This window comes from Coenobita brevimanus, chromosome 73 (assembly GCF_032717465.1).
Source record: "Coenobita brevimanus isolate Jiangsu-jjx chromosome 73, ASM3271746v2, whole genome shotgun sequence".
In the NCBI taxonomy this organism is placed as follows: domain Eukaryota; kingdom Metazoa; phylum Arthropoda; class Malacostraca; order Decapoda; family Coenobitidae; genus Coenobita; species Coenobita brevimanus.
Genome location: NC_137026.1, coordinates 19,602,057 through 19,627,403, shown reverse-complemented (window position 1 = coordinate 19,627,403; position 25,347 = coordinate 19,602,057). Strand labels below are relative to the sequence as shown.

At 41.6% G+C, this 25,347-nt stretch overlaps 1 protein-coding gene across 1 annotated transcript in view; it reads right to left on the bottom strand.

Annotated features, from left to right (window-relative positions):
• LOC145407498 (cytochrome P450 CYP12A2-like) overlaps positions 1-25,347 on the bottom strand; it is a 164,925-nt gene that overhangs the window by 35,662 nt on the left and 103,916 nt on the right. Inside the window, exon 10 of the mRNA XM_080278426.1 lies at positions 4,061-4,264. Coding sequence (XP_080134552.1) covers positions 4,061-4,264 — 204 coding nt within the window. The remainder of the gene's footprint in view (positions 1-4,060; positions 4,265-25,347) is intronic.

The window sequence follows — 25,347 nt, the reverse complement described above, 5'->3', positions numbered from 1 at the left end:
TATACCCTCCTACTTTATAACAATTATAAAGCCAAAGGCGGTTCATGTACGAGTATATACATTGTAACATCTTAACTTGTTCCTGAACTTAAACTTCCAGATATCTCTGCACTTTGGTCACGGGTCTCCTGTTATTTTCTGACTAAATATGTCTGTGCTGTTAACTATCTCCTAACTCTACTGGCTATACAAAATTCTTTGGCTCTCTTACTTCTGACGTGAAACACACTGTTTCTAAGTCTCCCCTGGAGAGAGTTACAACATATTTGATCATTTTTTACAACTGTTCCTTATGTTTACTTTGTCAATCAATTTTGTTCGTCGAACTCATCCGATCACAATCTTATTTTAGTTAACTGTCCTATCATTCCAGTAAGGTCTGTGGACACTCCTATGAAGCGGCGTCCGTGGAACTCTGTGGCTGCGGATTGGGAGGCCTCCTGCGTTACTTCTATAATTATCCCTGGAATAATTATTGCTTTCATGGTCGACAGCCGTATGAATGTGTTTCAGGCGATGGAGACAAACATCCCTTTTTCTTGCCCTATAACTAGTACAGAAATGCCATGGTTTAATCACACTTGTTCTGATGCTGTCCACAAGAAGGTGGTTTACAAAAGGTACAGACACCAACTTACCCATGAATCTTCAAGGAATAATGCTGTTGGTTTTTTGTTTTGGTTAAAAAAAAATCATTCCCTCAAAATTCTCACAACCACTAAACTCAGAATCTTCTCGTTCCATCTGACATCTTGCCAAAAACCTTTCAAATAACTTCACCTCATACCTCATCCTCCATTCCTCCACTTTTCCGTGCTCATGTTTCTGTGCCTGTTTATTTCACAGGGGAAAAAAAAAAAAAAACTCTTTCCCCTCCTTTAATTTCGCCTCGAACAATTTTGGTATCTATCTCCTTCCGACACTCAGTGTGAGTTCCACTGGAGATTTTCCACTAGCAATCATCTCACCGTCATTTCAGATCCAGATCCTTTCAGGACTTTGGCGAAACTTTGTCTCTGCACATGACCCATCAGTGGCTCTCGACTAAGTCTGATATAAATCCATAATTTCCAAAGTACCCCTGAACTGTTTCTATCCTACCTGTGCCATCATCTCACGTTTTGTTTCTAGTTGTTCTTCTATTGCTGCGACTAAGGCTCTTCAGGCTTTTATCTTTTTACCAAGTATTTTTACATTGACCTAGTCCTATCCATTCATCCTGTATGCTGATGACCCCATCATTCACATTTGCACTTGTTTCTCTAAGTATCCCATCCAACATTTTAGATGCTTAAAGAATGTCAGGATGAGGATACGTCACACCTATTTTCTGACTTGGGTAATGGAGGGAGGGATGGCGTTGGTAATGAATGGTGATAGAATATCTCAAATTTGTTGTATGCTGATGATGCCGTATTGCTTGCAAGTACCGGACAAGAACTTGGTAGGCTAGTGCAGAGTTTTGCTGATGTCTGTGAGTGTCGTGCCCTGAGAGTAAATGTAGAAAAGAGTAAAGTGATCGTTATTGAGAGAGAAGGTGACTCCCACTGCGATGTTACAGTGAATTGAGAGAGACTGGAACTGGTGAGACAGTTCAAGTACCTGGGTACAGTGATAGTAAAGAGAGGAAAATGTGCAAAAGAAGTTGAAAGAAGAGTGACTCAAGGAGGAAAGGTAGCTGGTGCAATGAAGGCCTTGATAAGAAACAAAGGCTTGAGTGTTGTAGCTGCACGAGGCTTACATGAGGAAGTGTTAGTGCCAACTTTAACATATGGATGTGAGACTATGGTGTGGCATGAAAATGAAAAGCCAAGAGTAAGAGCAGTGGAGATGGGACTCCTGAGGAATGTATGTGGAGTACAGAGGGTGAATAGGATACGAAATAATGTGATTCGTGAAAGATGTGGAGTGAGGAAGTTGGTGGACACCAGAATCGAAGAGAGTGTCCTGAGATGGTATGGTCATGTGGAGAGAATGGATAACAATAGAGTGTGAAAAGGTATATCTGAGCGAATTTGAAGGAGGGAGGAGGCGAGGTAGGCCAAGGAGGTGGAGAGATATGGTGGATGAGTATGTGAGGAAGAGAGGTTTGGAAGTCCGTGAGGCTAGGGAAATGACAAGAGATCGAGCTGGCTGAATGAATGTTGTGAGGAGTGCATGATCAGGGATTTGGCACCCCTTTTTAGCGTGGCAGGGTCCGGATTGATTCAATCAGATACGTTTATGTGAAGCTACAAAACGTGGTGAATGTTTTTGTCGTATCCGATACAGCCAGGATTCCGAGGGCTTGAATAATGAGTGAATGGAAGGGTGGCCCATTGGATTGGGCAAATTTGGGCTGTCTGGACATTGCTACTCCTCACCCTGCCCTGGGGTGGGAAAGGAGGTCCGGATGATGATGATGATGTATCATTTCTGACTAAGGTAAATCTAGCAAGTTACCAATCTATTGCCACCGTAAGAGGTGGGACCCGTTTGTTTTTGAGTTAGTGGTTTTACGAGGAGGGGCACTAACCCTCCGCCAAACCACTTACTGACACGTATGGAACATGTATGGGTTGGTTATATGGCTACCACCCAGCGTAGTAAATGTTTTCCTGGCTTACGGGAAACCATTAGGCATGTCACTCAATGTAATGCCATCTGAATAGGGAAGAGTAATAAAAAGTGTCAGGAAAGATGAGGGAAATAGGAAGAGAGGAGGGCAGACACAGAAAAACAGTAATAAAGGTGAAAGAAGAATCAGGCAGCAATGCGTCAAGTGACTGGATGATGGTCGCCACCAAAAAAAGATTTTAATGCATCAAAAACTATATTCCTACATCTTTTTTCTCGTAAAAATATTCCAAACGTTTGTTTCATACATACTACGTCCAGCCCTTCATCATCTCGTGATATCCCTGGGGTTTCTTTATCTCGTGAAGATCCTGGAAAGACAATATTATCCATCATGCAACATTCACTACCAAAAGATTAATTGTTCAAAGCTGACTTTGTGCTGGGATCTTATTCACCCCTGCGTGAGTACACTTCCCATGTGTGTGTGTGTGTGTGTGTGTGTGTGTGTGTGTGTGTGTGTGTGTGTGTGTGTTGGGGGAGGTCGCTCCCAGCATACAACTCTTCTACACAGTGGGGTATCAAAAGCTTTCCGTCTTATCATCTCCCTTTCTCACACTGACTCCCGTCATATTCTCTCTTTTCACTACAGTTTCATATCTTTAGATCTTTACTTTCGCTATTCACTGGCCACTTTTCCTCTTCAATGTCCACTTGAATCCCTGCTTCATTACTGCGGGTGCATGACACCCGTCTAGCAGCACACTCTCAACTCTTTCCCTGTTCAGTTCTACAAAGCAAAATTTAATCGATATCCTGTCATTGATATACTACGTAAAAGATCAGTTCTGGAACTGTATCCCCTTGCCTGTATTTCCTTCTGCCTATGACTGTCAGTCATTTAAACGCTATGTCCATACGTCTCGAAATGAATGAATGGACCATGAATGATGCTCTCTGTTGTTCTGCTTTTCTTGGAAAAACAGCTTAGGTCACTTTAAGCCTTTGTCTAATTTATCTTTGTACACAAAAAAATTAATTCTGGCTTCTTGCACTACTGACGTCATACATATTTGTCTGTTTTCTCTGTTGGTAAGCACTTGGTAACGGCATTAAGAAATATAATTATTTTCTCACCTACAACATTAATCAAACCGTGTACTTAATCTATCACGTACTCTCTCAGACTCTTTATCCTGTACACCCACATGTCCAACTGAGTCAATACCCAACGCCACTACCTTTTTCTCCTCCAACTCTAACATCACAGAATCTTCACTTTTGCACATATACTGTAGCCTCACATATATTGGAAATGACTTAATGCATGTCTTTCAAACGCATTGTGTCCAAGCATCTCGAAATGAACGATCTTGACTTTTGTTCTCTGTCATTTTGTTTTGTTTTTTTCTTAGAGGGAACAATCTTGTGGGCTCCTGGCCTTTGGTTCCTTCTTCCTTACCTAAAAAAAAAAAAAAAAGTGTACAGCTCTGGTAAGACCTACCCTGGTGAGGAAGATGTACATTTCCTGCTCCACAATGCGCCTTCCTAAGCACATTCTGGTTCCAGCACCGAATGGTAGGAAGGCATACGGGTGGATATGGCCAAGAGGTCTGTGCCGTAGCCAACGTTCAGGCAGGAACTCCTTGGCCCTCGGGAACAGCTTTTCGTCCATACACATCATCAGGTTCATGGTTGCAACAACCCACTGAAATTCATCATCATCATCATTATCTGGCAAGCAAGTCATGATATGAAGAAACAAAACATGTCTAGACTAAAAATTTATCATCATCATCATCATCATCATTTTCCGATACCTTGCAGATCGTCACCATCGCAGAAGATTGCCTTAACCAATAAAGAAGAGATATAAGGAAGTGGTGAGTGAAAAATTATTAACTGAAAATTTATTATCACAGTGAACATCAACAGAGGTGAAAATGAAAACAGCATCTCTCATGTGACATAACAAAGGGAGATAATGCATAATGAAACTTGCTGACTCCTTAGTGGCCTGCCTCAGCACACGGGGGCATCTTGGCGTCAGGAGGTCGCGTGGATTCATCCAGAGAGAGAGAGAGAGAAGGGGGGTACACAATGAAGATTTCGAGATTCCCCTTTTCCTGGCATTTAGCGATCCATCGCAATTGCCCCCTTGCTAGTTTCAGGTTCAAAATATCCACAATGATAATTTTCGTAATATTGACGCAAATCACGTTGATGTGGATGAATATCCCATGAAAATACCTTTGACATAACACCAAGTGCTTTGCTGAACAATGCTATACTTCGATTTAGCCGTAAGTAAGGAAGATAAGTAATTTCTCAAAACACCGTGAAAAGGTGGATGGTCTTCGACAATATATTATCCATATTTACTGCAAAATCGAAGCATGATGTTCTGCAAATACACTTGATATAATGTTAAAGCTATTTTCACAAGATATAGTTCTATTTTAAACGAGACATGCTGATAATGCGATAATTATCAATGTTATATTCTAAATTTCTTTCCAGCCCAAAAGTCGCATATTGTCAATTACACCTCCGACGACGGCAGCAGATCTGGACTGTGGTTGTGGCAAAAATCAACAAACTCCAGCCATCTGGTAATTTCAGCAGATGCCGACTGCAAAATTATCAGTGCCACCAAAATTATTTTTATATTCTTTATAGACTACGTTAAAACGTTAAATAGTTAAGTGTGACTCATTTAGGGTTTTAACAATTAATATCCCCATTTATTTTAGTACGTCAGATAGTGTTGCTTCTTTCTGAGGGGGGTGGGGGGATATTTAAAATAACTTGCCTTACGTCAAGTATTATTGCACCATTTTGTGATATGAGTGGCACACAATGGAATACAGTAACTGTCAACTCTGCTTCTCCACGTGAGCAGCGAAAATGCACCAAAAACTGCTACCTCAGTTGTTATGCTTTGACAGCTCTGCATCACTATCTGATTTTCCCCTTGATAATAGTCTGATGGGAAGGTCATCAATTTCTGCTGCATGTATAAAGGTGTATTAAGGGCCCACAATAAAGTATTGGTGTAAGAGCTGAGCAGGCTACCAGAAGTCGAAGTCATATGTGAGAGTAGTAGAAAAGAGCCTGGCTGTACGTAGTATGCGTACGGAGGATAGCATAATGTAGATATTTGAAACAGATGATGAGTAAGGAAATATGTTGCTATATGGGAAGGAGAATTTACTCAAGCCAGTAGTTCATAACCTATGTCGATGACTCAGAATATTTGCCCAAACCACTTGTCAGTGGAGCGTCTTGAAATATTAGACTCGAATTTTCAACGTATAACAAAAAAAAAAAAAAAAAAAAAAAAAGGGATGAAATGGCACAGAGATATGTTCAATATTTGCTTCATATAATTTTCTTGGTACTAGCAAGGCTATTTGACGTTAGCTGGTAATGCCGACAATTGAAAGGCAGCCCCTGACACCACCTTATCTAAAGTTGGGCCGGGTGGAAATATACCACTGGGTAAAATTTTGTTTTCCTGAAAAAGAAGCTGTGCACTGAGGACACACATATAGGCGGAGACACACACACTGTACTTTATATAAATATATAAATTATATATATATATATATATATATATATATATATATATAGATAGATAGATAGATAGATAGATAGATAGATAGATAGATAGATATAGATAGATAGATAGATATGATTGTTTTCAGTCATACATAGGCAGGCAAATCATTTGATAGTTTATCTGTTCTTGTTTGTGATCGGCTATGTTCGTAAAATGAGATATTAATGAAATATCTTCATACGATCTGTGTCTAACTGTGTATTACCTTTGGCTTAAAGCGCAACATGTGTGGCTGCAAAATTTTACGAGAATTAGGAGCGTTCATTCTGCCAATTGTGGAAATGATATGAGCTGAATACATCGGAAGTGTTCAAGGTGCAGTTTCATAATATCACCTTTAATAATTTCTTTGTCGTTAACTGAATGGAGAGAATTTCACTGCCATAGACACGCCTCCAAGGGAAAGTTGGCTTTGGAGAGATCAGATCTGACCCTGCTGATGTTCTTTAATTTGTCACACTGGACATCCCTTTTCCAACCACAACAACACGCTCATCGGCCAAACGATATTCAATTGTATATTTTAATGTATTTTGTCAAAAATAAAAGTTGCTTTGTGAAGAAGATAATATCTTCTCTGACTGATCTGCTAATGTGACAACTTTGGGCTGAACACAGTAGTAAACAAAAGAAAATGGCACACATTCGAAAACAAGGCACAATAATTAGTACGAGAAATGCATATGAATTCAGTAATTTTGTACAAATTAGTCTATTACATCTTTATGTACCGTACATAAAAATTTTGACTTTCTCTGACATCCATATCAATTTTTCGAAATGAAATACTGTTCCTAGATATTTTACTTATGTATCAAAAAAAGAAATATCATCGTGCGTTAAAATGCAACAAACCCTATTTCGATATCTTTATTTATAAGGAAGCAGTGTTACAGTAAGTAGAATAAAACTGACTTTTTTGCGATTATTTGACCCTTGACCTGACCTCATGACCTTGTCCACTGCTAGGTACGCTTAAGGACTGGCTTTTCTTGTAGGCCAAATTATACTTTTTCTACAAGTAACAATCAAACACCTAGTCATTTCCGGCAATTGAATCGCCCTGGGTTCTTGGTCTACAAGGATCTTGGGGCCTTGAGCGAAGAATGGATCCATGTGTCGGCCATTTTCATTACGCATACGATTGATAGCTCTGCTTATTTTCCTTTTCTTTCTTTAAGTCTTTCTCTTTTTTTTTTTTTTTTTTTTCTGGAGTTCTCCTAACACATGTACGTGGGATATCAATAATGATCGTGGTCATGATGTTATGAAATGTGCATGAAACTGTCGCATGCATGACAGGGAACTAGTTGTGAATGGATAATGAGTGAACTATTCCAAACCTGATGTACGCGGTTAATATTGTGTTGCTTTTTAAGAGTGGACTCATGTTTTGAGGACTGGTTTTGAACTTTGAGAATGTCTGTGAACAGCAAGTTGTGGAAGTAAACGTAGATAGGACTAACGATGGTTGTCATGAGAATGTGACTCAGTGTGTTGTGTTGTGAGTGGAGACAGACTGAAAGTAATGGAAGACTTAAGTACGGTGCAGTGGTTGTGAAAATGGGTAACCAATCAAAAGGAGTGAAAGGTAAAGTGACTCAAGGAGGGAAGGTTGTTGATGTTATGAATGCCTTGATAAGTACAGAGACTAAAAGAGAAATGCATTAAACTGTATCACTACCCATATTAAGACTTCGGAATGGCGTCAACATTAAAAGTCACAAGTGAGAGCGGTGGACATGAGATTGCTAAGAAATGCGTGTGGACTGTTTGAGTGCATAGGATAAGGCATGCGGAGATTTGTAAGAGCTGGGGGGTAAGGCAGTGTGTCGATGAGAAGAGGTAAAAAAAAGTGTTTAGATGGCATAGTGACGTGAAGAGTGCGAATGCAAGTGTGGTAGTGAAAAGGATAATAGTACTGTATATGAGTGTGGGGACAGGAGGAGTGAATATCAAGGAGAAAGTGGACTGGTACCTGAAAATGGGAGTAGTAGAGGTGTGGAAGTTGCGGAAATGAAAGAAATGACAAACGACCGAAATGGGTGAATGGAGTTTGTAAGTAATTAAGTAAATGCAGATGACAGGGGTTGTGCATTCATTGTTTTTTTCTTGTTTTTTTCTTCCTAACCTGGCAATACACAAGCGGTTCTATTCACCGGGCATTGTGAAGCACTATATTGGATGAAATGCTTGGCTTTTGAGATGAAGTCAAGAATTTTCGGAGACCTGAAAGAAAAATGGATGGATATGTCAAAGTTTAACTGGGCATAGGCTGACAGTTCTCATATTATTTAGCTCATCTTACTGGAACCTTCCGAATCACCCAGAAGTGGGAAAGCGGCGATGATGATGATGACGATGATGTTGATGATGATGATTATCAGGAGAAGGAGGAGAATGACAACAATCATGGTGATAGTGATGATAATATACTTTTAAAATGCTATTAGCTGTGAGCAAAGTTTCAGTCTACAAGATTATATATTGACAGACGTGAGAACTTGGAGACTTTTTTTTTGTCCTCGTGTGTGTGTGTGTGTGTGTGTGTGTGTGTGTGTGTGTGTGTGTGTGTGTGTGTGTGTGAACAGACTTATTCAAAGAGTTTTTATTTGACGTGGGCAAGGCCTTGCAGAAGATTCAAACACGGATAAAGAAATTCGATTTTGGGAACAGTAAGTCAAAGGTCAAGGTCATAGGCCAAGAGCAATTGAAACAGTTTGGAACTCACCTGGACAACACTAGGTGGAAAGTTTCAGGATTTTGCGAGAGTGAAATGATTCCATTTTGTGATTAATCGGTCAAAGAGCAACGTCGAAGTTCTGTGCCTTTAAGCAACTTTACGGCACGGCTGTTGGACTGTTTCAATGCTCCTTTTTAATGCATATTTTTCTTAATTCCCAATGCAGAAAACAAGTCTTAGCTTCATCTTTGCATTCTTCTTTAATTCATATCGCAGAACAAATATACAGGACACCAGTAACATATTGTGAATTAAAATAAATACAATCTAATGTTGAGGAAATTGGATCAGAATGAAAGTGTTTAATGCCGGTGAAAGCACTTTTGTAAAACTCACAGTATTTTTTTTTTAATAACAGAACAGAGGAAGGAAAAACATACAAATAAAAAAATATTCATACTTAAGATTACTGGTGTCCTCTATTCGTAAAAAATCTGTAACAGTTGGACTTGAACAGCTGTAGGTTGAAGTTTAGGCGGAAACAACTCTGGAGAAGCAAAATCCAAGGAGATGCAGTTCGAGGAATAAAAATATTTCAGATACGTGGAAGCTCTGCAATAAAGCAGTGTGACATTCCAGTCCTGAGTGCTACAAGATGCCCATGTAACACAAGGCATGGAGAGGTGGCACAATGGATGCAACTTCGTCTGAGCATTTGCCATAAAAATATCTGTAAAATAATGCAAAGGAGGCAACATTCCATCATACATGTAGGGGAGGTAGTTTATTTGTAATAGCAGGGTTATTAATAATTCTAACAGCTTTTTTCTGAATTTTATCTAGTTGCTTTAGTGCAACCTCCCTACATCCTCTCCACAAGAGTGAGCAATATTCCAGGTGAGAGTGCACATGATTCTTCTAAACTATAGCCAACTGCTCGACAGTGAATAAGTTACGGACTCTGCACAATAATCCAAGTTTCTCTGAGGCTGTTTTTAGCAAGTGATCTGACATGAGAGGTCCGGCTGAGGTCACTGTTAAGTTAAACACCAAGAATTTCAATACTTTTGGAGATGGGAATATTAGTAGCATTGAAGGTAATACAGGAATCTGGCAATATCTGTCTATTAGTAAATTGTACAGTATATATTTGGTTTTACTAGAATTAAATGAGAAAAGGTTATTTTACCAACATTCAGTGAACCTAGATGAGTCTTGATTTATGGAGATGGCTGTACTGAGTTGTGAGTTAGAGATATGAAACTTTGAGAATGGGTGTGAATGAACTGTGAAGTGTCGAGGCATCTGCATATGAATGGATGGGATTATGAGGGAGAGATAAGAGATCATTAATGTGAATTGGGAATAGGGTTGGACCCAGAATTAATCCTTGTGGCACGCCGGCGTTAACTGAGTGGAATCTGGAATGTACATCGTCTACTTTTATCTTTCTGTCGCTGAGATATGAGGAAAGCAGGACAAAAGACGTTAGTCCATAGCAAGGGAGTTTGGGCAACAGGGAATGGTGCTACACTCAGTCAAAAGCTTTGACAATATCAAGAGCTACTGCAGTTTCTCCATGTTGGTCAGTTAATTGATGGATGGTGTGAGTAAATTAAGTATATCAATGATGGATCGTTCGTGGCGAAAACCATACTGTCTATCACTAATTAAGCTATTGGATTCAAGATATTTAACTATGTGCTTATTCATTACTATTTCAAATACTTTACCAAGAAAAGATGTGATAGTTATTGGTCTGTTATCAGGGGGGTCAGAGGAACTTCCTTTCTTCGACACTGGGTGGATATTGGCTCCTTTCCAAGACTTAGGGAATGAAGAAGTACGTATGCATAGTCTGAATAAATTAGCTAGAACACAAGCAAGTCCTGGTATGCAATTACGGGATAAATATGAATTATTGTGGTACAATTCTCAGCAGGAGAAAACGTATATTCAAGAGCTGTCACAAAAAAATAAGGAATGGATCAGAAGACGTGCTAAGAAGTGAACAGGGATACTTTAGGAGTGGTAGGCGATATGTGAATCAAGTATTCGTAATGAGACAGACACATGGATAGCTTGTTAAAAAAAAAAAAAAAAAATGTAGCGTATTTACCGCATTTATGGACATCGAAATAGCGTACAGTAAGGTAAATAGACAAGGAAGATTTTGCATAAATATGCTGAGAAGCAAAAAACTGCTCAGTGCTGTTATAAGTTTCAGTAATAGCAGTGAAGCTTGTTTATGAGTAGATAGCTGTCTACGTGAGTGTTTTGAACATTAGTGTTGAACAAAGACAAGGGTGTGTATGTCCCTAGAGCTCAATATTAATATGAACTGGGTTATGAGGGAGAGATAAAAACTCAAGTGATGAAGAGAGGGATGAGAATCAACATTGTAAATCTGCGTGCATGTGTGTGTGTGTGTGTGTGTGTGTGTGTGTGTGTGTGTGTGTGTGTGTGTGTGTGTGTGTGTGTGTAAACCTGCAGTTCATCCTGTTGTTGGTCCAAGCATGGAGGCTGGGTGGATAGGCTGGTGGGCAGATGCTGAGAGTAAAAAGGTTTCCTGGGAGAAATGGATCCATGGGTGAAGGTAGGTTCAAGGGAAAACAGTCTATGGAAATACGTCCATGGAGGAAAGCAGGTCCAATGGGAAATATAGGGGGGGGGGGGAAGACCCCCTAGGGGGTGTAGCTGGAAATAAATTTAAGTGCTATGGTAAGGAATGGCGAAGGGTGAATTATTCTGTATGAAGATGATATTATCTAATAGTGATCAAGAACTTTGCTCACTAACAGGTAGACTTGTTGATATTTGTGAGCATCGTCCCTTGAAGGTTAATACAGATGATAGTAAAGTAATGGTTCTTATGAGGAAGGGAGAAAATGAAGAGAGCATGCATAGGACCTGACTAAATTTGCAATGATGGGTATAGAAACAATTAACTTGTGTGCATGTTGATGACCAAGTGGGTAGAAATGTCGTCTGCTGTTTGACATGATGAAATGATACGAGTCTGATGACAAGCTGTGGCAGGGCATAGTTTGATTAATTAAATTAGATCAGAACAGATTTTACTGACATACTAGAAAATACACTGGCATATAATAATAATAATAATAATAATTATAATAATAATAAGTAATCCCTTTATTATCTGGACGCCCACCATCCGGACTCCCCAGTACCCGGACATTTTGGGCCCGGGCCTTTGGAACCCAAAAATGACCAAAAAGGTTTTTAAAAATCCGACAATTTTTTCAACCGTACTTTAAAATTGGCACGCAGCACCGAACAGCTGTGTCTACGCTCAATTCTTGCTTCTCCTTCCCCAGTTACCACCTAACTACCATCCTGACTAGACGCTCACCACAATGGATACTGCACGTGCTGGCTTTGTGAATAACAGTGAATAAACTGCAATACCTCGCCACTAGACCACATGGGAATTTACAGCGTTGTGCAGTGTTATGAAATTAGAATTCAGAGTGCAAAGATTAAGCACAGAGTGCAAAATGGCAGTTGAAACTGGTGGTTGAAACTGGTGTGGTGCAATTAAGGTGCAATTAAGAACAGAATGTGCAGTGTTAAACAATTATAACTAGTAGTGCAAAGGATTAAATGCTGCACAACACTGGATTACTGTACTTGCTTCAAGAGCATTTTCACCAGTGTCAGAGCCTTAGAGGCGGGTTAACCTTCGTAACGAACAGCCACGGACGTGTTGTAAGTTTTTTTTTTTTTTTTTTATGTGTCCGACTCTGGGCATAGGTTCACAGCCTGCTATCAAGGCCCAGCAGTCCTCCTACATACCATACACCTCTACATGTCACCACTTCGGCGCTAACACCCACCGTCCATATTGAATACATGCTAGGGCTGTCTCATACAGGACTGGTGTATTGGTATTAGCGGGGGTATTTTTACGACATGTCGGCGGGTCTTCTGGTAGATCAGTAAAGCCTGATTTAATGAAATTCAAATCCTTAAACTGTTCCTTGCCCCAGCCGGGATTCGAACCTGGGTCTGTTAGGACTGCAGGCCACCTCTCTACCGATTGAGCCACCGCCTCACCCCAAAGTACCCAGTACACTGCTAAATATTTTCCATACTCACTTCTAATTCCTCATTCTGTGGTTCCTTTTCATTTATTTCATGCTTTTTGTCCCATATTTGTGTGAATAAGGTCTTCAATAGGTGTTACGCATGTCCGGTAGAGAGTTATGTAGGTGGTTTTCTGAGTTAGGCTGGGTTAGGGTCCAAAAGTACCAGTCCAGGAGGCAGGGGCCCACTATCTGGACGGACCCACTTTCTGGACGTGCCTTTGGCTCTGTTACATCGGATAATGGAGGGATTACATAATAATAATTCTCTCTCTCTCTCTCTCTCTCTCTCTCTCTCTCTGTATATGGATAGATAGACAGATATATATATATATATATATATATATATATATATATATATATATATATAATATCAATGCACCAGCTCTAAATCAGACAGCCCTAGCGTGTACTCAAAAAGGACAGTGGGAATTACTTTCGAAGTGGTGATATTTGAAAGTGTGTGTCATATAGCACGACTAATGGGCCTTACGGAACGGGCTATCAAGTCCATGCTAAAAGCTGGTTAGATAAAAGAAAAAGGAAGAACTCTGCAGTAAGCAGAAAATGAGTGTGAAAGAACACGCTGTTGAAAAAGGAAAAAATATAGTGAATGCAAACAAGCGAAATTTTATGGCACTTGAAGAAAGAGAATAAGATACTGAATCACAGTTTACAGCACAGGAGAGGGACAACAGAATGAAATACAGCATACATATGGATGACGAGGTATTCAAAGAAACATTTCTTTCTTTCTTTCTCAGTCGACCCTGGGAACAGATCTGACGATCGATTCCCTGAGACCAGGCAGTCCTACCTGCCACACACCTGCACATACTAAGAAGCCGTGTTGTGTAAGCGTGATAAAATGGGGTGTGAGGTAAAAATTATATCAACCGAGGACTAAGAAGCAACTGATGACCTCGACGGTTATTTTAAATAATTTTCTTTCTTTCTTTCTTTTTTATAAGTTGGACGATTATTCTGGAGGTGAAAATGATGTTTCTGATACTGTCTTGAAGACTTCCTAGGTTTCAGGTAATTAGGTGAGTTTTCAGAAAAGCTGAGGGAAAAAGTACGATGGAGTGAATGAGTGGGTTATTATACCTTTTGAGTAATAATAATAATAATAATAATAACAAAAACAACAAAACAACAACAATAATAATAATAATAATAATAATAATAATAATAATAACAGTAAATATGATAATTAGAACACCATAAAATTGTCCAAGGACAATTTTGATAAAGAAAAACTCCCCACAGCCATTGCCTACGAAAAGCTGAGCTATAAAGGAACTTTGAGATCAAGGTCACTGATCTTGCACGTCATCTTAGGTCATCACAGTCTATAAGTACACCAAGTTTAGCAGCTCTAGCTGTAATCTTTCATGAAAAACATGTGGACATTCAAAATATCCAGAAAAGTCCCCATTTTTTACTCCAGGCAAGGCCAAGGTCATCAACACTGTGCATGTCACCTTAGGTCATCACAACGTACAAGTTCACCAAGATTGGTGCTCCAAGCTTTAAACTTTCAAGGAACATTAGGTGATATCTAGAATATCTGGAAAAGTCTCGATTTTTTACCCCAGGCGATCTCAAAGCACAGTCAACTGATTGAAGTCATACTCCCTTCCGGCCTCTGTCCGCCTGTAGGCTGACTCACTTTTCTGTCCTCCGGATAGTACCCGGAGGTCTGGTTGACAAATTGCTTCCATATTTGTCCAAAAGTAGCAGGTAGTTGTCCGATAAGTTGACCAAGCTTGAAGGCTCTAGGCCAGTGTTTCTTAAAGTGTGGAACATTCCAAGGGGTCTGCAGGCTAATTTGAGTATCAGATAAAACATATGTAAAATGAATAATGTTATAACAGTTATGTGAAGTAAAATTTGAACAGTTATGTTCAAGTTCAGCCATTAGTAAATAATTCAGTAACAATTTTAGTATGTTATTGTTACAAACACCTTTAAACTCAAGAGGTAGGGTAGCAAGGAAATCTACTCATAATTAAGGGTCAGCCACATGATTAGTTTTAATAAAAGGGGTCCGCTGCACGAGAAAGTTTAAGAACCACTGCTCTAGGCCTAATAGCCTTTGAAACATCGCAATTTTAAATATAGGTAATCATCATCATCATCATCATCATTCGGACCTCCTTTCTCACCCTAGAGCAGGATGAGGAGTGGCAACGTCCAGACAGCCCATGTTTGCCCAGTCCAATGGGCCACGATGCCAATCATCCACCATTCAAGCCCCCGGAATCCTGGCTCTATCTGATATGCAAAAAATTTCATCACATTCTGTAGCTTCACATAAACGTATCCGATAGAGTCAGTCCGAACGTTGTCATGTTGGGTGCCAAATCCCTGATCATGCACTTCGTCTCACAACATCCTTCCAGCCAGCACGATCTCTTGTCAGTCCCCTAGCCTCACCGACTTCCATACTTCACTTGTCACGCACTCATCCACCCTATCCTTCCATCTTCTCCCTGGGCTACCTCGCCTCCTCCCTCCTTCAAATTCGCTCAGGTATACCTTTTTCACCACAACTGTTATCCATTCTCTCCACTTAGCCATACGATCTCAGTACACTCTCTTCGATTCTGGTGTCCACAGACTTCCTCACTCCGCATCCTTCACGAATGACATTATTTCGTATCCTCTCCACTCTCTGTACTCCACATACATTCTTCAGCAGTCCCATCTCCGCTGTTCTCACTCATGACTTTTCATTTTCATGCCACACCATATTCTCACAACCATACGCTAAAGTTGGCACTAACACTCCTTCATGTAAGCCTCGCACAGCTGCAACACTCAATCCTCTGTTTCATATCAAGGCCTTCATTGCACCAGCTACTTTACATCACTCTACTGTCACTCTACTGTCCACTTCTTTTGCTCGTTTTCCTGGCTTTTCTATCACTGTACCCAGGTATTTGAATCTTTCACCAGTTCCAGTCACTCTCCATTCACTGTAACATCACACTGGGAGTCACCTTCTCTCTCGATTAACATCACTTTACTCTTTTCTACATACATTCTCAAGGAACGACGCTCACAGACATCAGTAAAACTATGCATTAGTCTACCAAGTTCTTGCCTGGCATTTGCAATTAGCGCTGCATCATCAGCATACAAATTTGAGATATTCCATCCATCACCATTCATTACCTACGCCAACCTTTTCCCATTACTTGTGTTTTTTCTTCTCTCATCACCCCAACCATATATATATATATATATATATATATATATATATATATATATATATATATATATATATATATATATATACTCACTGCGCCCCCCCTGTGGCGAGGGGGACACAATCTGGCCGCACTATGGGGTGGTACTACTACTCTGAGGCCAGGTTGTGTTAGGAAGAATACTGCCACCGTATTCCCTGCGTGTCGTAAAAGGCGACTACAAGGGGCGGGGTGAGGGGACTAGGGACCCCCTCCTCTGCTTTTTAGTTCCTAAAAAGAGACAGGCCAGAGAAAGGGAAGGGGGACTGAGTTATCCCCATACCCTGAAGATTGGGTCTATGAATGGGCGTGGATGTAGTACGTTTGAGGTTAAAAGGGAGGAGATTGGGAGAATGTTTGTGAGAAGAAAGTTGGATGTGTTAGCTTTGAGTGAAACGAAGATGAAAGGGAAGGGTGAGTCTATGTTTGGAAATGTGAATGGAAGATTGTTAGGTGTTGATTGAGGAAGGGTAAGAGAATGTGTGGCCTTGTTAGTGAGTCCGGAAGTACAGCAGTGTGTGACTGAATGGAAGGAAATGTCATTGAGACTGATATGGGTGAAAGCGAAACTTGAACGTGAGTTGTGGGTGTTTGTGAGTGCATATGGGCCTGGTAGTGAAAAGGATGAAGAAGAGACGGAGTCTTTCTGGAATGATGTTGATGAGTGTCTGCAGAGTTTTGGAGCGAATGTGAATGTGGTAATGATGGGAGATCTGAATGCTAGAGTGGGAAATGCAACAGTTGAAGGTGTAGTTGGTATGCATGGTGTGCCTGGAAGAAATGAAAATGGGGAACGAATGGTAGGGATGTGTGTTGAGCGAGAGATGGTGATTAGAAATACGCTGTTTGAGAAGAAAGATATTTATAATTATACATGGGTGAGAGAGGAGCGTGGAATGGTTGTGAATAAAGCATTGATGGACTACCCGGTATGTGGTTGTGTCTAGGAATGTAATAGGAAGATTGTTGGATGTGAGAGTTTTGAGAGGGGAGGGTGGAGGTATGTTTGACCACTACCTGGTGGAGGGAAAGTTAAGAGTAGGTAAGAGATGGGTGAGAGCTAGGAGGGTTAGGTGTGGCAGGGAGGTTTTGAAAGTGAGTGAGTTGGATAAAAGAGAGAAAATGATAGAGTATCAGGAGAAATTGAAAGATGAGTGGAACGCAGTGAAAGATCAGGGAAATGGCAGAGTGGTGGAGGAATGGCAGTTGTTTAAGAGTGCTGTGGTGGGGCATGCAGAAGATGTGTGTGGTGTGAAACGTGTGGGTGGTGGTGTAAGAAAAGGAAGTGAATGGTGGTGTGAGGAAGTATGGCTGTGGCTGAAAAGAGACGTGCATATGAAGTGTGGCTGCAGAGGAAGGATGAGGTGTCATATGAGAGGTATAAGGAAAAGAGAAATAGGGCGAGAAGGGCTGTGGGTGATGCTGAAGTGGCAGCAGATGAAAGGTGGGGTAGGCAACTGACTGAGAATTTTCAACAGAATAAGAAAATGTTCTGGAAGGAGGTGAAAAGCGTGCAAAAGGGAGAGTCTGGGAAGGAAGAGCGAGTAAAAGCAGAGGATGGAAGGATGTTAATTGAGATGGATGGAGTAAGGAAGAGATGGGCAGAGTATTTTGAGTGATTGTTAAATGTAGAGGAGGAAAGGGTGCCTGAGATTGTGGCTGGTGGAAGGAATAAACGTGATGGGAGAGTTGAATGATTCTTTAATCACGAAGGAGGAAGTGGAGAAGGCAGTAAGGAGATGAAAACAGGGAAAGCTGCAGGTATGGATGGGTGTGCTGTGGAATGCCTGAAGGGTGGTGGAGTGACTATTGTTGACTGGTTAGTAAGATAGTTGAATGTGTGCTTTGTGAAAGGTATGGTGCCAGTTGACTGGGCAAGTGCTTGTGTGGTCCCGTTGTATAAAGGCATGGGTGATAAGTATGAATGTGCTAGCTTTAGGGGTATAAGTCTGTTGAGTGTTGTAGGTAAGGTGTATGGTAGAGTGTTAAATATGAGAGTTAGAGAGGATACAGAGGGAGTGATTGGTGATGAGCAGTGTGGCTTTAGGAGATGGGGGAGGGGGATGCGTGGATCAGGTGTTCACTGTGAGACAAGTGTGTGAAAAGTATTTAGCGAAAGGCAGAGATGTGTTTTGGGCATTCATGGATTTAGAGAAAGCATATGATAGAATTGATAGGGAGGCTTTGTGGACTGTTTTAAGATTGTATGGACTTGATGGTAGGTTACTAAAAGGGGTGAAAAGTTTTTATGTAAATAGTAGAGCGTTTGTAAGAGTGGGAAATGCTGTGAGTGATTGGTTTCCCATGAGAGTGGGGCTGCGACAGGGATGTGTGATGTCGCCTTGGTTGTTTAATATTTATATGGATGGTGTTGTAAGGGAGGTAAATGCAAGAGTGTTAGGTGGAGGTCTGAGTCTGGTGAATGTTGATGGTATAGAGTGGAATCTGAAGCAGTTGCTGTTTGCAGATGATACTGCACTGGTGGCTGATTCAGAAGAGAGATTGAGACAGTTGGTAGAGGCATTTGGAAGGGTGTGTGAAAGAAGGAAATTGAAAGTAAATGAGAATAAGAGTAAAGTGATGAAGTGTGCGAAGTTGGTAGATGGTAGGGGGATGAATATAGTTTTGAATGGTGAGTTGCTTGAGGAGGTAGAGAGTTTTAACTATTTAGGGTCACGTGTTGCAGAAGTGAAGTTTAGAATGAATGAAGTAGGTAAGGTGCTGGGAGGAATGAAAAAAGTGTTTAGATGTCGTTTGCTTAGAATGGATGTAAAGAGAAGGCTGTATGAGGGTGTTGTGGTACTGACTGCATTATATGGGGCTGAAACATGGAATATGGGTGTAGCAGAGAAGAAAAGTTTGAATGTAATGGAGATGAGGTGTCTGAGGAGTATGTGTGGAGTGATGTGTATGGATCGAGTGAGAAATGAAGTGCGAAGGAGAACTGGACTTGTTCAGGAGATGGCTGGTAGAGTTGAGCAGAGGGTGTTGCGATGGTTTGGGCATATGGATTGAATGGATGATGACCGATTGGTGAAAAAGATAACTAGATCTGATGTGAGAGGTGTAAGGCTGAGAGAGAGACCACGAATAGGATGGATGGACAGTGTGAAGAGAGCGCTGGATGCGAGAGGGATGTCTGTTGAGCAAGGAAGAGTGGCTGTGCATGACAGAAATAAATGGAGAGAAATTGTGAATGAATAAATGATGTCGCAACCCTGAGGGGATATTCTCCCGCATGTGGTCTAATCAGCTAGTCAGGTCAGGTGCGGGTAAGGGGATGGGTCTATTATGATGTGGCAGGGGTAAACCAGCTCTGCTGTCGGGCCCTGCTGCGGATGTTACTGATTGCACTGCGCAGTTAGCCCTTGTGCGGTGTGATGCGGTGAGGATCTGTCCCTTCTCCCCTTTGGGGCTAAGATGCGAATGAATGTGTTTGAATGGATGAGTAAATGGGGAGTGTGTCGTCCTGTCTCGGCTAACTCCCTTTCCTTGGGGGAAGCAGCCTAGTTATATATATATATATATATATATATATATATATATGACATCACACAACCTTGTCGCAAGCCCACACCGATCGTGAACCATTCACTTAGATGCCCATTTACCCTTCCTTACACATGCCTCACTACCATCATAAAAACTCTTGAAGCACCTAACAGGTTAATATCTACACCGTACATGCGCAAAACCTTCCACAATCTCTGTCTACTGTGTTTTTTGTTTTTTTCCAGATTCATAAATGCCATAAACACCTTATAGTACTTCTCACAAGCCTTCTCCACTATGTCTCAATGCAAATATTTGATCCACACATCCTCGGCCACCCCTAAAGCCACTCTGTTCTTCACTCACTAGGACTTCTGATATCTCTCTTACTTTATAATAATTCTTCCATATACTGCACCTTCCCTACAACATTCATTAAACTTATGCCACGATAATTCTTGCACTCACTTTGCTCACTTGTATTTTTGTACCAGGGTACAATCACAGCCTTTTTCCACTCTGCTGGCACAGTTTCACTCATCCATGCCTTCTTACCTATCTCCAACAAGCACTTCATTCCTCTTTCCACTACACATAAGCATCTTTGCATACACCTCATCAACTCCAGCTGCTTTCCCGTTTTTCAGCAGCTTCACAGCGCTCTTCACCTGTACGAGTGTCACGTCTCCTGGCACTGCATTCCTTCTTTGCACACCCCCAAAACCAATCATGATTACAGCCGCTCTGCTCAATCTATTCCCAGTCATCAGGCTATCATAATTTTCTTTCCATCTGGTCCTTGCTTCATCCCCATGGGTTAATATTTATCTACCATTTACATCCGCCACACTTTCGCATTTCTTTCTACAGTCAATTCTACATTTCTGCACCTCTTTCCAGAGTAACTTCCTATTTTCAGAGTAATTTCCATTCATTTTTCTTCCAGGATCACCATTTACCTCCTCTTCACTCTTCACTAGTGTCTCTGCATGCTTCTTCCCCTCGACATATTCAGTTCTTATTTCAACTGAATCCCTGTCCAGTAACCACTCTATCCACTTCTTCTCTTCCTCCATTGCTCTCTTAACCTTTTCATCCAACTATGTCGTACCGTTCTTTGTTGTTACTCTTGCCACACCATACACCGCTTTAATATTCCTACCGTAACTGATTCTAACTCCTTCCCTATTTTGGTCCTGTATTCATCTGCCAGTTCACTGATCCTCTGCTTCTCGACTTTCAGTCTTTCTCCCTTACTACTCCTCTCTCTCCTGGTCCACCTCACTCCTCTCAGCTTGATCTTGTATACCACAATCATATGATCTGACAGATCTCACGGCCCTCGTATCAGCAACCATTCCCAGCATCGACCTCTCTACGAGCACGTAATCAATCAGGCTCCTTTCTACACGATCCCATTCCCTCTATACCATGTATGTTTATGTGCACCTTTGTGTCTGAAGTACGTGTTACAAATGCACAACCTCCTCTCCTGTCATATATCCTTCAGTCGCTTCCCATTATCATTTTCTCCTGGTACTCCATTACAACCCATTATGTCATCCTCAGGACCAGTGCCTACTCTTCCATTCATATCACCCATTATGATCACTTTTTAGCTCCCGGGAATTTCTCCCACTGCTTCATCCAGCTCATCCCAAAACCTGTCTTTCTCTCTCTCACTCCTGTCCTCTCACGGTGCATATGCTACAATCACTACCACTTTCACCTTCTCAGACTTGAACTTGACATACATACACCTCAACTTGACACATGTGTAGTCTCTCATTCCACTCTGCCACACCTCATTCATCAACAAAGCAACTCCTTCCTTGCGTTTTCCTCGACCATTCATGACCAATCTTACACATTTCACACCCTCCCATTCCTCCACTTCACACCCTTTCACCTTCGTTTCATACAGTGCCATCACGGCATATCTCGCACTCTTGAACACATTCACCCTTTCCACCCTCTTGTTCACATCATTCACACCTCTCACATTCCACATGACCATGTGAATCTGCCATTTGGCAGGGTCCCTGGGCTCTCCGAAACGTCCGCCATGATTATGTGATTTTAGATAAGGGAATCTGGGGGACACTTAACCCGACCAAAAAAAAAAAAAAAAAAGTTATATGGTTACCACCCAGCATAGCAAATGGTTTCCAGGGTACAGGAAACCATTTGGTTTGTCACTCACTGTAGAGACCATCACGCATCTCTACACAGTGAATGGATAATGGGCACCCTCAACTACCACCACCACCATCACCACCACCACCAGCAATACTACTACCACTACTACTACTACTACTACTAATAATAATAATAATAATAATAATAATAATAACCTTTTGCCTATTTATTTACTGTGTAGCCACAATAAGGAAGCTTCACCATAACTATTTGTGGTATAACTGTAAGGTATGAAATTTTTATATAAACAAGTCTGTGACCTTTAAAAGTAGCTCAAGATCATTCATATGTGGAACGTGTACTTTGATTAACCTAAGGTAGCTTCTTGTGTGATATTTACAAAATCTGAAGAAAGCATGGGTACACATTTGTCACAATAACTGGCTAACTGTAAGCCTAACCGTAACCATATTCGTTTCAGATAAGAGAGGGACCACAGCTATATTTATGCAAAGTTATAGCTTTACAGCTTTTGTGGTTTTCTCTAAAACGTGTTACAAAGAAAACACTGAGGATATTTGAATTTGGTATTTTTCACTAGGCTAGGTGGCAAAATATTCAGCCAAAATTCTCAGCAACATATTTTATCATAGTATTTTCGACCAAATAGCTGCATCTCAATTAATTTATGAGATATTTCAAGTTCAAATATGCAATTTTTGCACCAAAAATGAATATACGACCTTCAAAAACAGTTTAAGGTAATTTGTATTTAGCATAAATACTTGGGTTACCCTAGGATACCTTCCTGTATAATGTGATCAAGGTCTAAGAAAAAGAAAAGTGCAAAGAAAATTAATAATAATCCCAAAACAAAAAGCTTCGCCATATACATGGCGAAACTTAATAATAATAATAATAATAATAATGGACCGTTGTCTGTCAGTATCATTGTCCAAACACTCTTCCTAGATGCGTGGATAGATTTTGATGAAACTCTAAAGGAACAGTCCCTAGGGCACCACATTATGCATAAACGTTTTTGGTTTGAAAGTTCCGAAAAAATAATGTACTTTCAAGATATTACTACTGTTTCTCTCGTTTATCAAAGCTACCCGTCACTAGTTCATTTTCAGCAATGGAGCCAACGGAACCAAGTCCATCTGCTTTGTGTCTAACAATATCATGGTTTATTTACACATATCCACTTTATTAACCATGAGTGACGGACTAAACAAGCATAAGGCGGACATTTCGCGAATAGTAACAGTAATAAAAATTATTATTATTATTATTATTATTATTATTATCATTATTATTAAAATGCGTGGCTTGAACAGTGCCCCCGAAGAATACCATAGTATCCCCGACGACAGGGCAAGCCAAGAACAGCGTAGCATGCCCGCAAATATGCCGACACCCCCACACGGACTCCACGGGGTAGCCGCCACCACCCACCACCACTCCGGGCAACAGCGACGCATGTCAGCCCGGGCCATGCGCCCCTGTGACATGCAGCCACCACGCCGCCACCACCGTAGGAGAAGGACACTACCTTCGCGTAGTGGAATTGCTGAGCTAGCTAGGGGTGGAGTTAGAAATCAAACTCCAGATGGTGCCCCTCTGGCAGAGACGATCTATGGTCGCTCCCAAAGTGTTTCGGTAGAGTTGATCTATGGTCGCTCCCAAGGTGTTCAGGTAGAGACGATCTATGGTTGCTCCCAAGGTGTTCCAGTAGAGAAGAACTATGGTCGCTCCCAAGGTGTTCCAGTAGAGACAATCTATGGTCGCTCCCAAGGTGTTCCGGTAGAAACGATCTATGGTCGCTCCCAAGGTGCTCCGGTAGAGACGACCAATGGTCGCTCCCAAAGTGTTCAGGTAGAGACGATCTATGGTCGCTCCCAAGGTGTTCCAGTAGAGACGATCTATGGTTGCTCCCAAGGTGCTCCGGTAGAGACGATCTATGGTCGCTCCCGTCCTCGTGAGACAATCTGTGGTAGCTCCGAGAGTGTCGTGGTAGAGACGACCTATTGTCGCTCCCTCCCTCATGAGACGATCTATGGTGGCTCTGAGGGCGTGCAGAGTAGAGGGACGTCCCCACGGCAGGAGACTGAAGCCCAGGCTTCCTGTCCCAGAGTGACCCAGACATGCCTCCTAGCCTCCCCTGATCTCTGTTCTCTACGCCTGGCTCTAGAGCAGACGCACCTGACGGACCCCAGTGGAAGTCGCTGCCGCAGTCCTCCCCTGTCGGCGCCCCTAGACGCTGGAGACCACAGCCCACAGTCTCTCTGGGTTCTCCCCAGGACACCCGGGCGCGATCTCTCCACGCCCCCACGACGCCGGGACCTGTCACAGAGGTTCCTGGAACTATTCAGCCCCAGTCCCGAGGGCCACACGCCGGAGCCAAGTCCGGAAGCCACAGGAAGTCCAGGACACGAGAGGACGCCCTTGCGAGCCGTCCCGTGCCCTCTCGGCACGCCCCGCATTGACGGTGCCCCTAGCCCAGCAGGATCACCGATGACATGTTCCTGCCTATCCCCCTGATGAATACGTGTGATATTGTAACATGAGTGATTTAGGTTAAGTGTGATTCTCCCCTAGTGTAAGTATTGTGGAGTGATTTCATATAGTGAATATCGGGGTAAATCAGATCACAGTGAGAAGTTAAGGGACGAGAATGTGGACCAAGATCTGACTGACTATACATGCGAGTGACATCCCTGTTATATAATTAATAAGCCTATGCCTATAAAGACATACCCCCATTACTGTGAAGGAATATTGTGAAAGGAAGTATTAATAGTATTCTATCTTTCCCCCACGCTGTGGAACGAGATCTGTTTGCCTATACGTGTGAGTGACATCTCTGTCATATAATTAATAAGCCTGTGCCTGTAAAGACATACCCCCATTACTGTGAAGGAATATTGTGAAAGGAAGTATTAATAGTATTCTATCTTTCCCCCACGCTGTGGAACGAGATCTGTTTGCCTATACGTGTGAGTGACATCTCTGTCATATAATTAATAAGCCTGTGCCTGTAAAGACATACCCCCATTACTGTGAAGGAGTATTGTGAAAGGAAGTATTACTAGTATTCTCTCCTTCCCCCACGCTACCCATAAAATCTTGTTTACCACTCGCTCTCACTCCCAAATCTCAAGTAAGTGTAAATCAAGGATAAGATTCATTTACCAAAGTATTTTGGCTAGTGGAAACCATATAAATTTCACGGCTAATATCTGCCGCCTTCCAGTATTACCATAACTTTCTCCTAGCCATCCCAAGTCACTCCCCGCACCTCCCCTATCTCCTCCTAGTGAGTCTCAATTTCCCCCCCCCCCCGCGCCCCCGCGCGCGCGCCTATATTTACTGCACTCCTGATACACTAGGATTGTTGTGTTGTCATTAGTATCAGAGAAGCAAGTATCCTGCGAGATACACATATCCTAGATAAGGTTTTATATTGCTATATATTGTGCTGTAATATCTGCT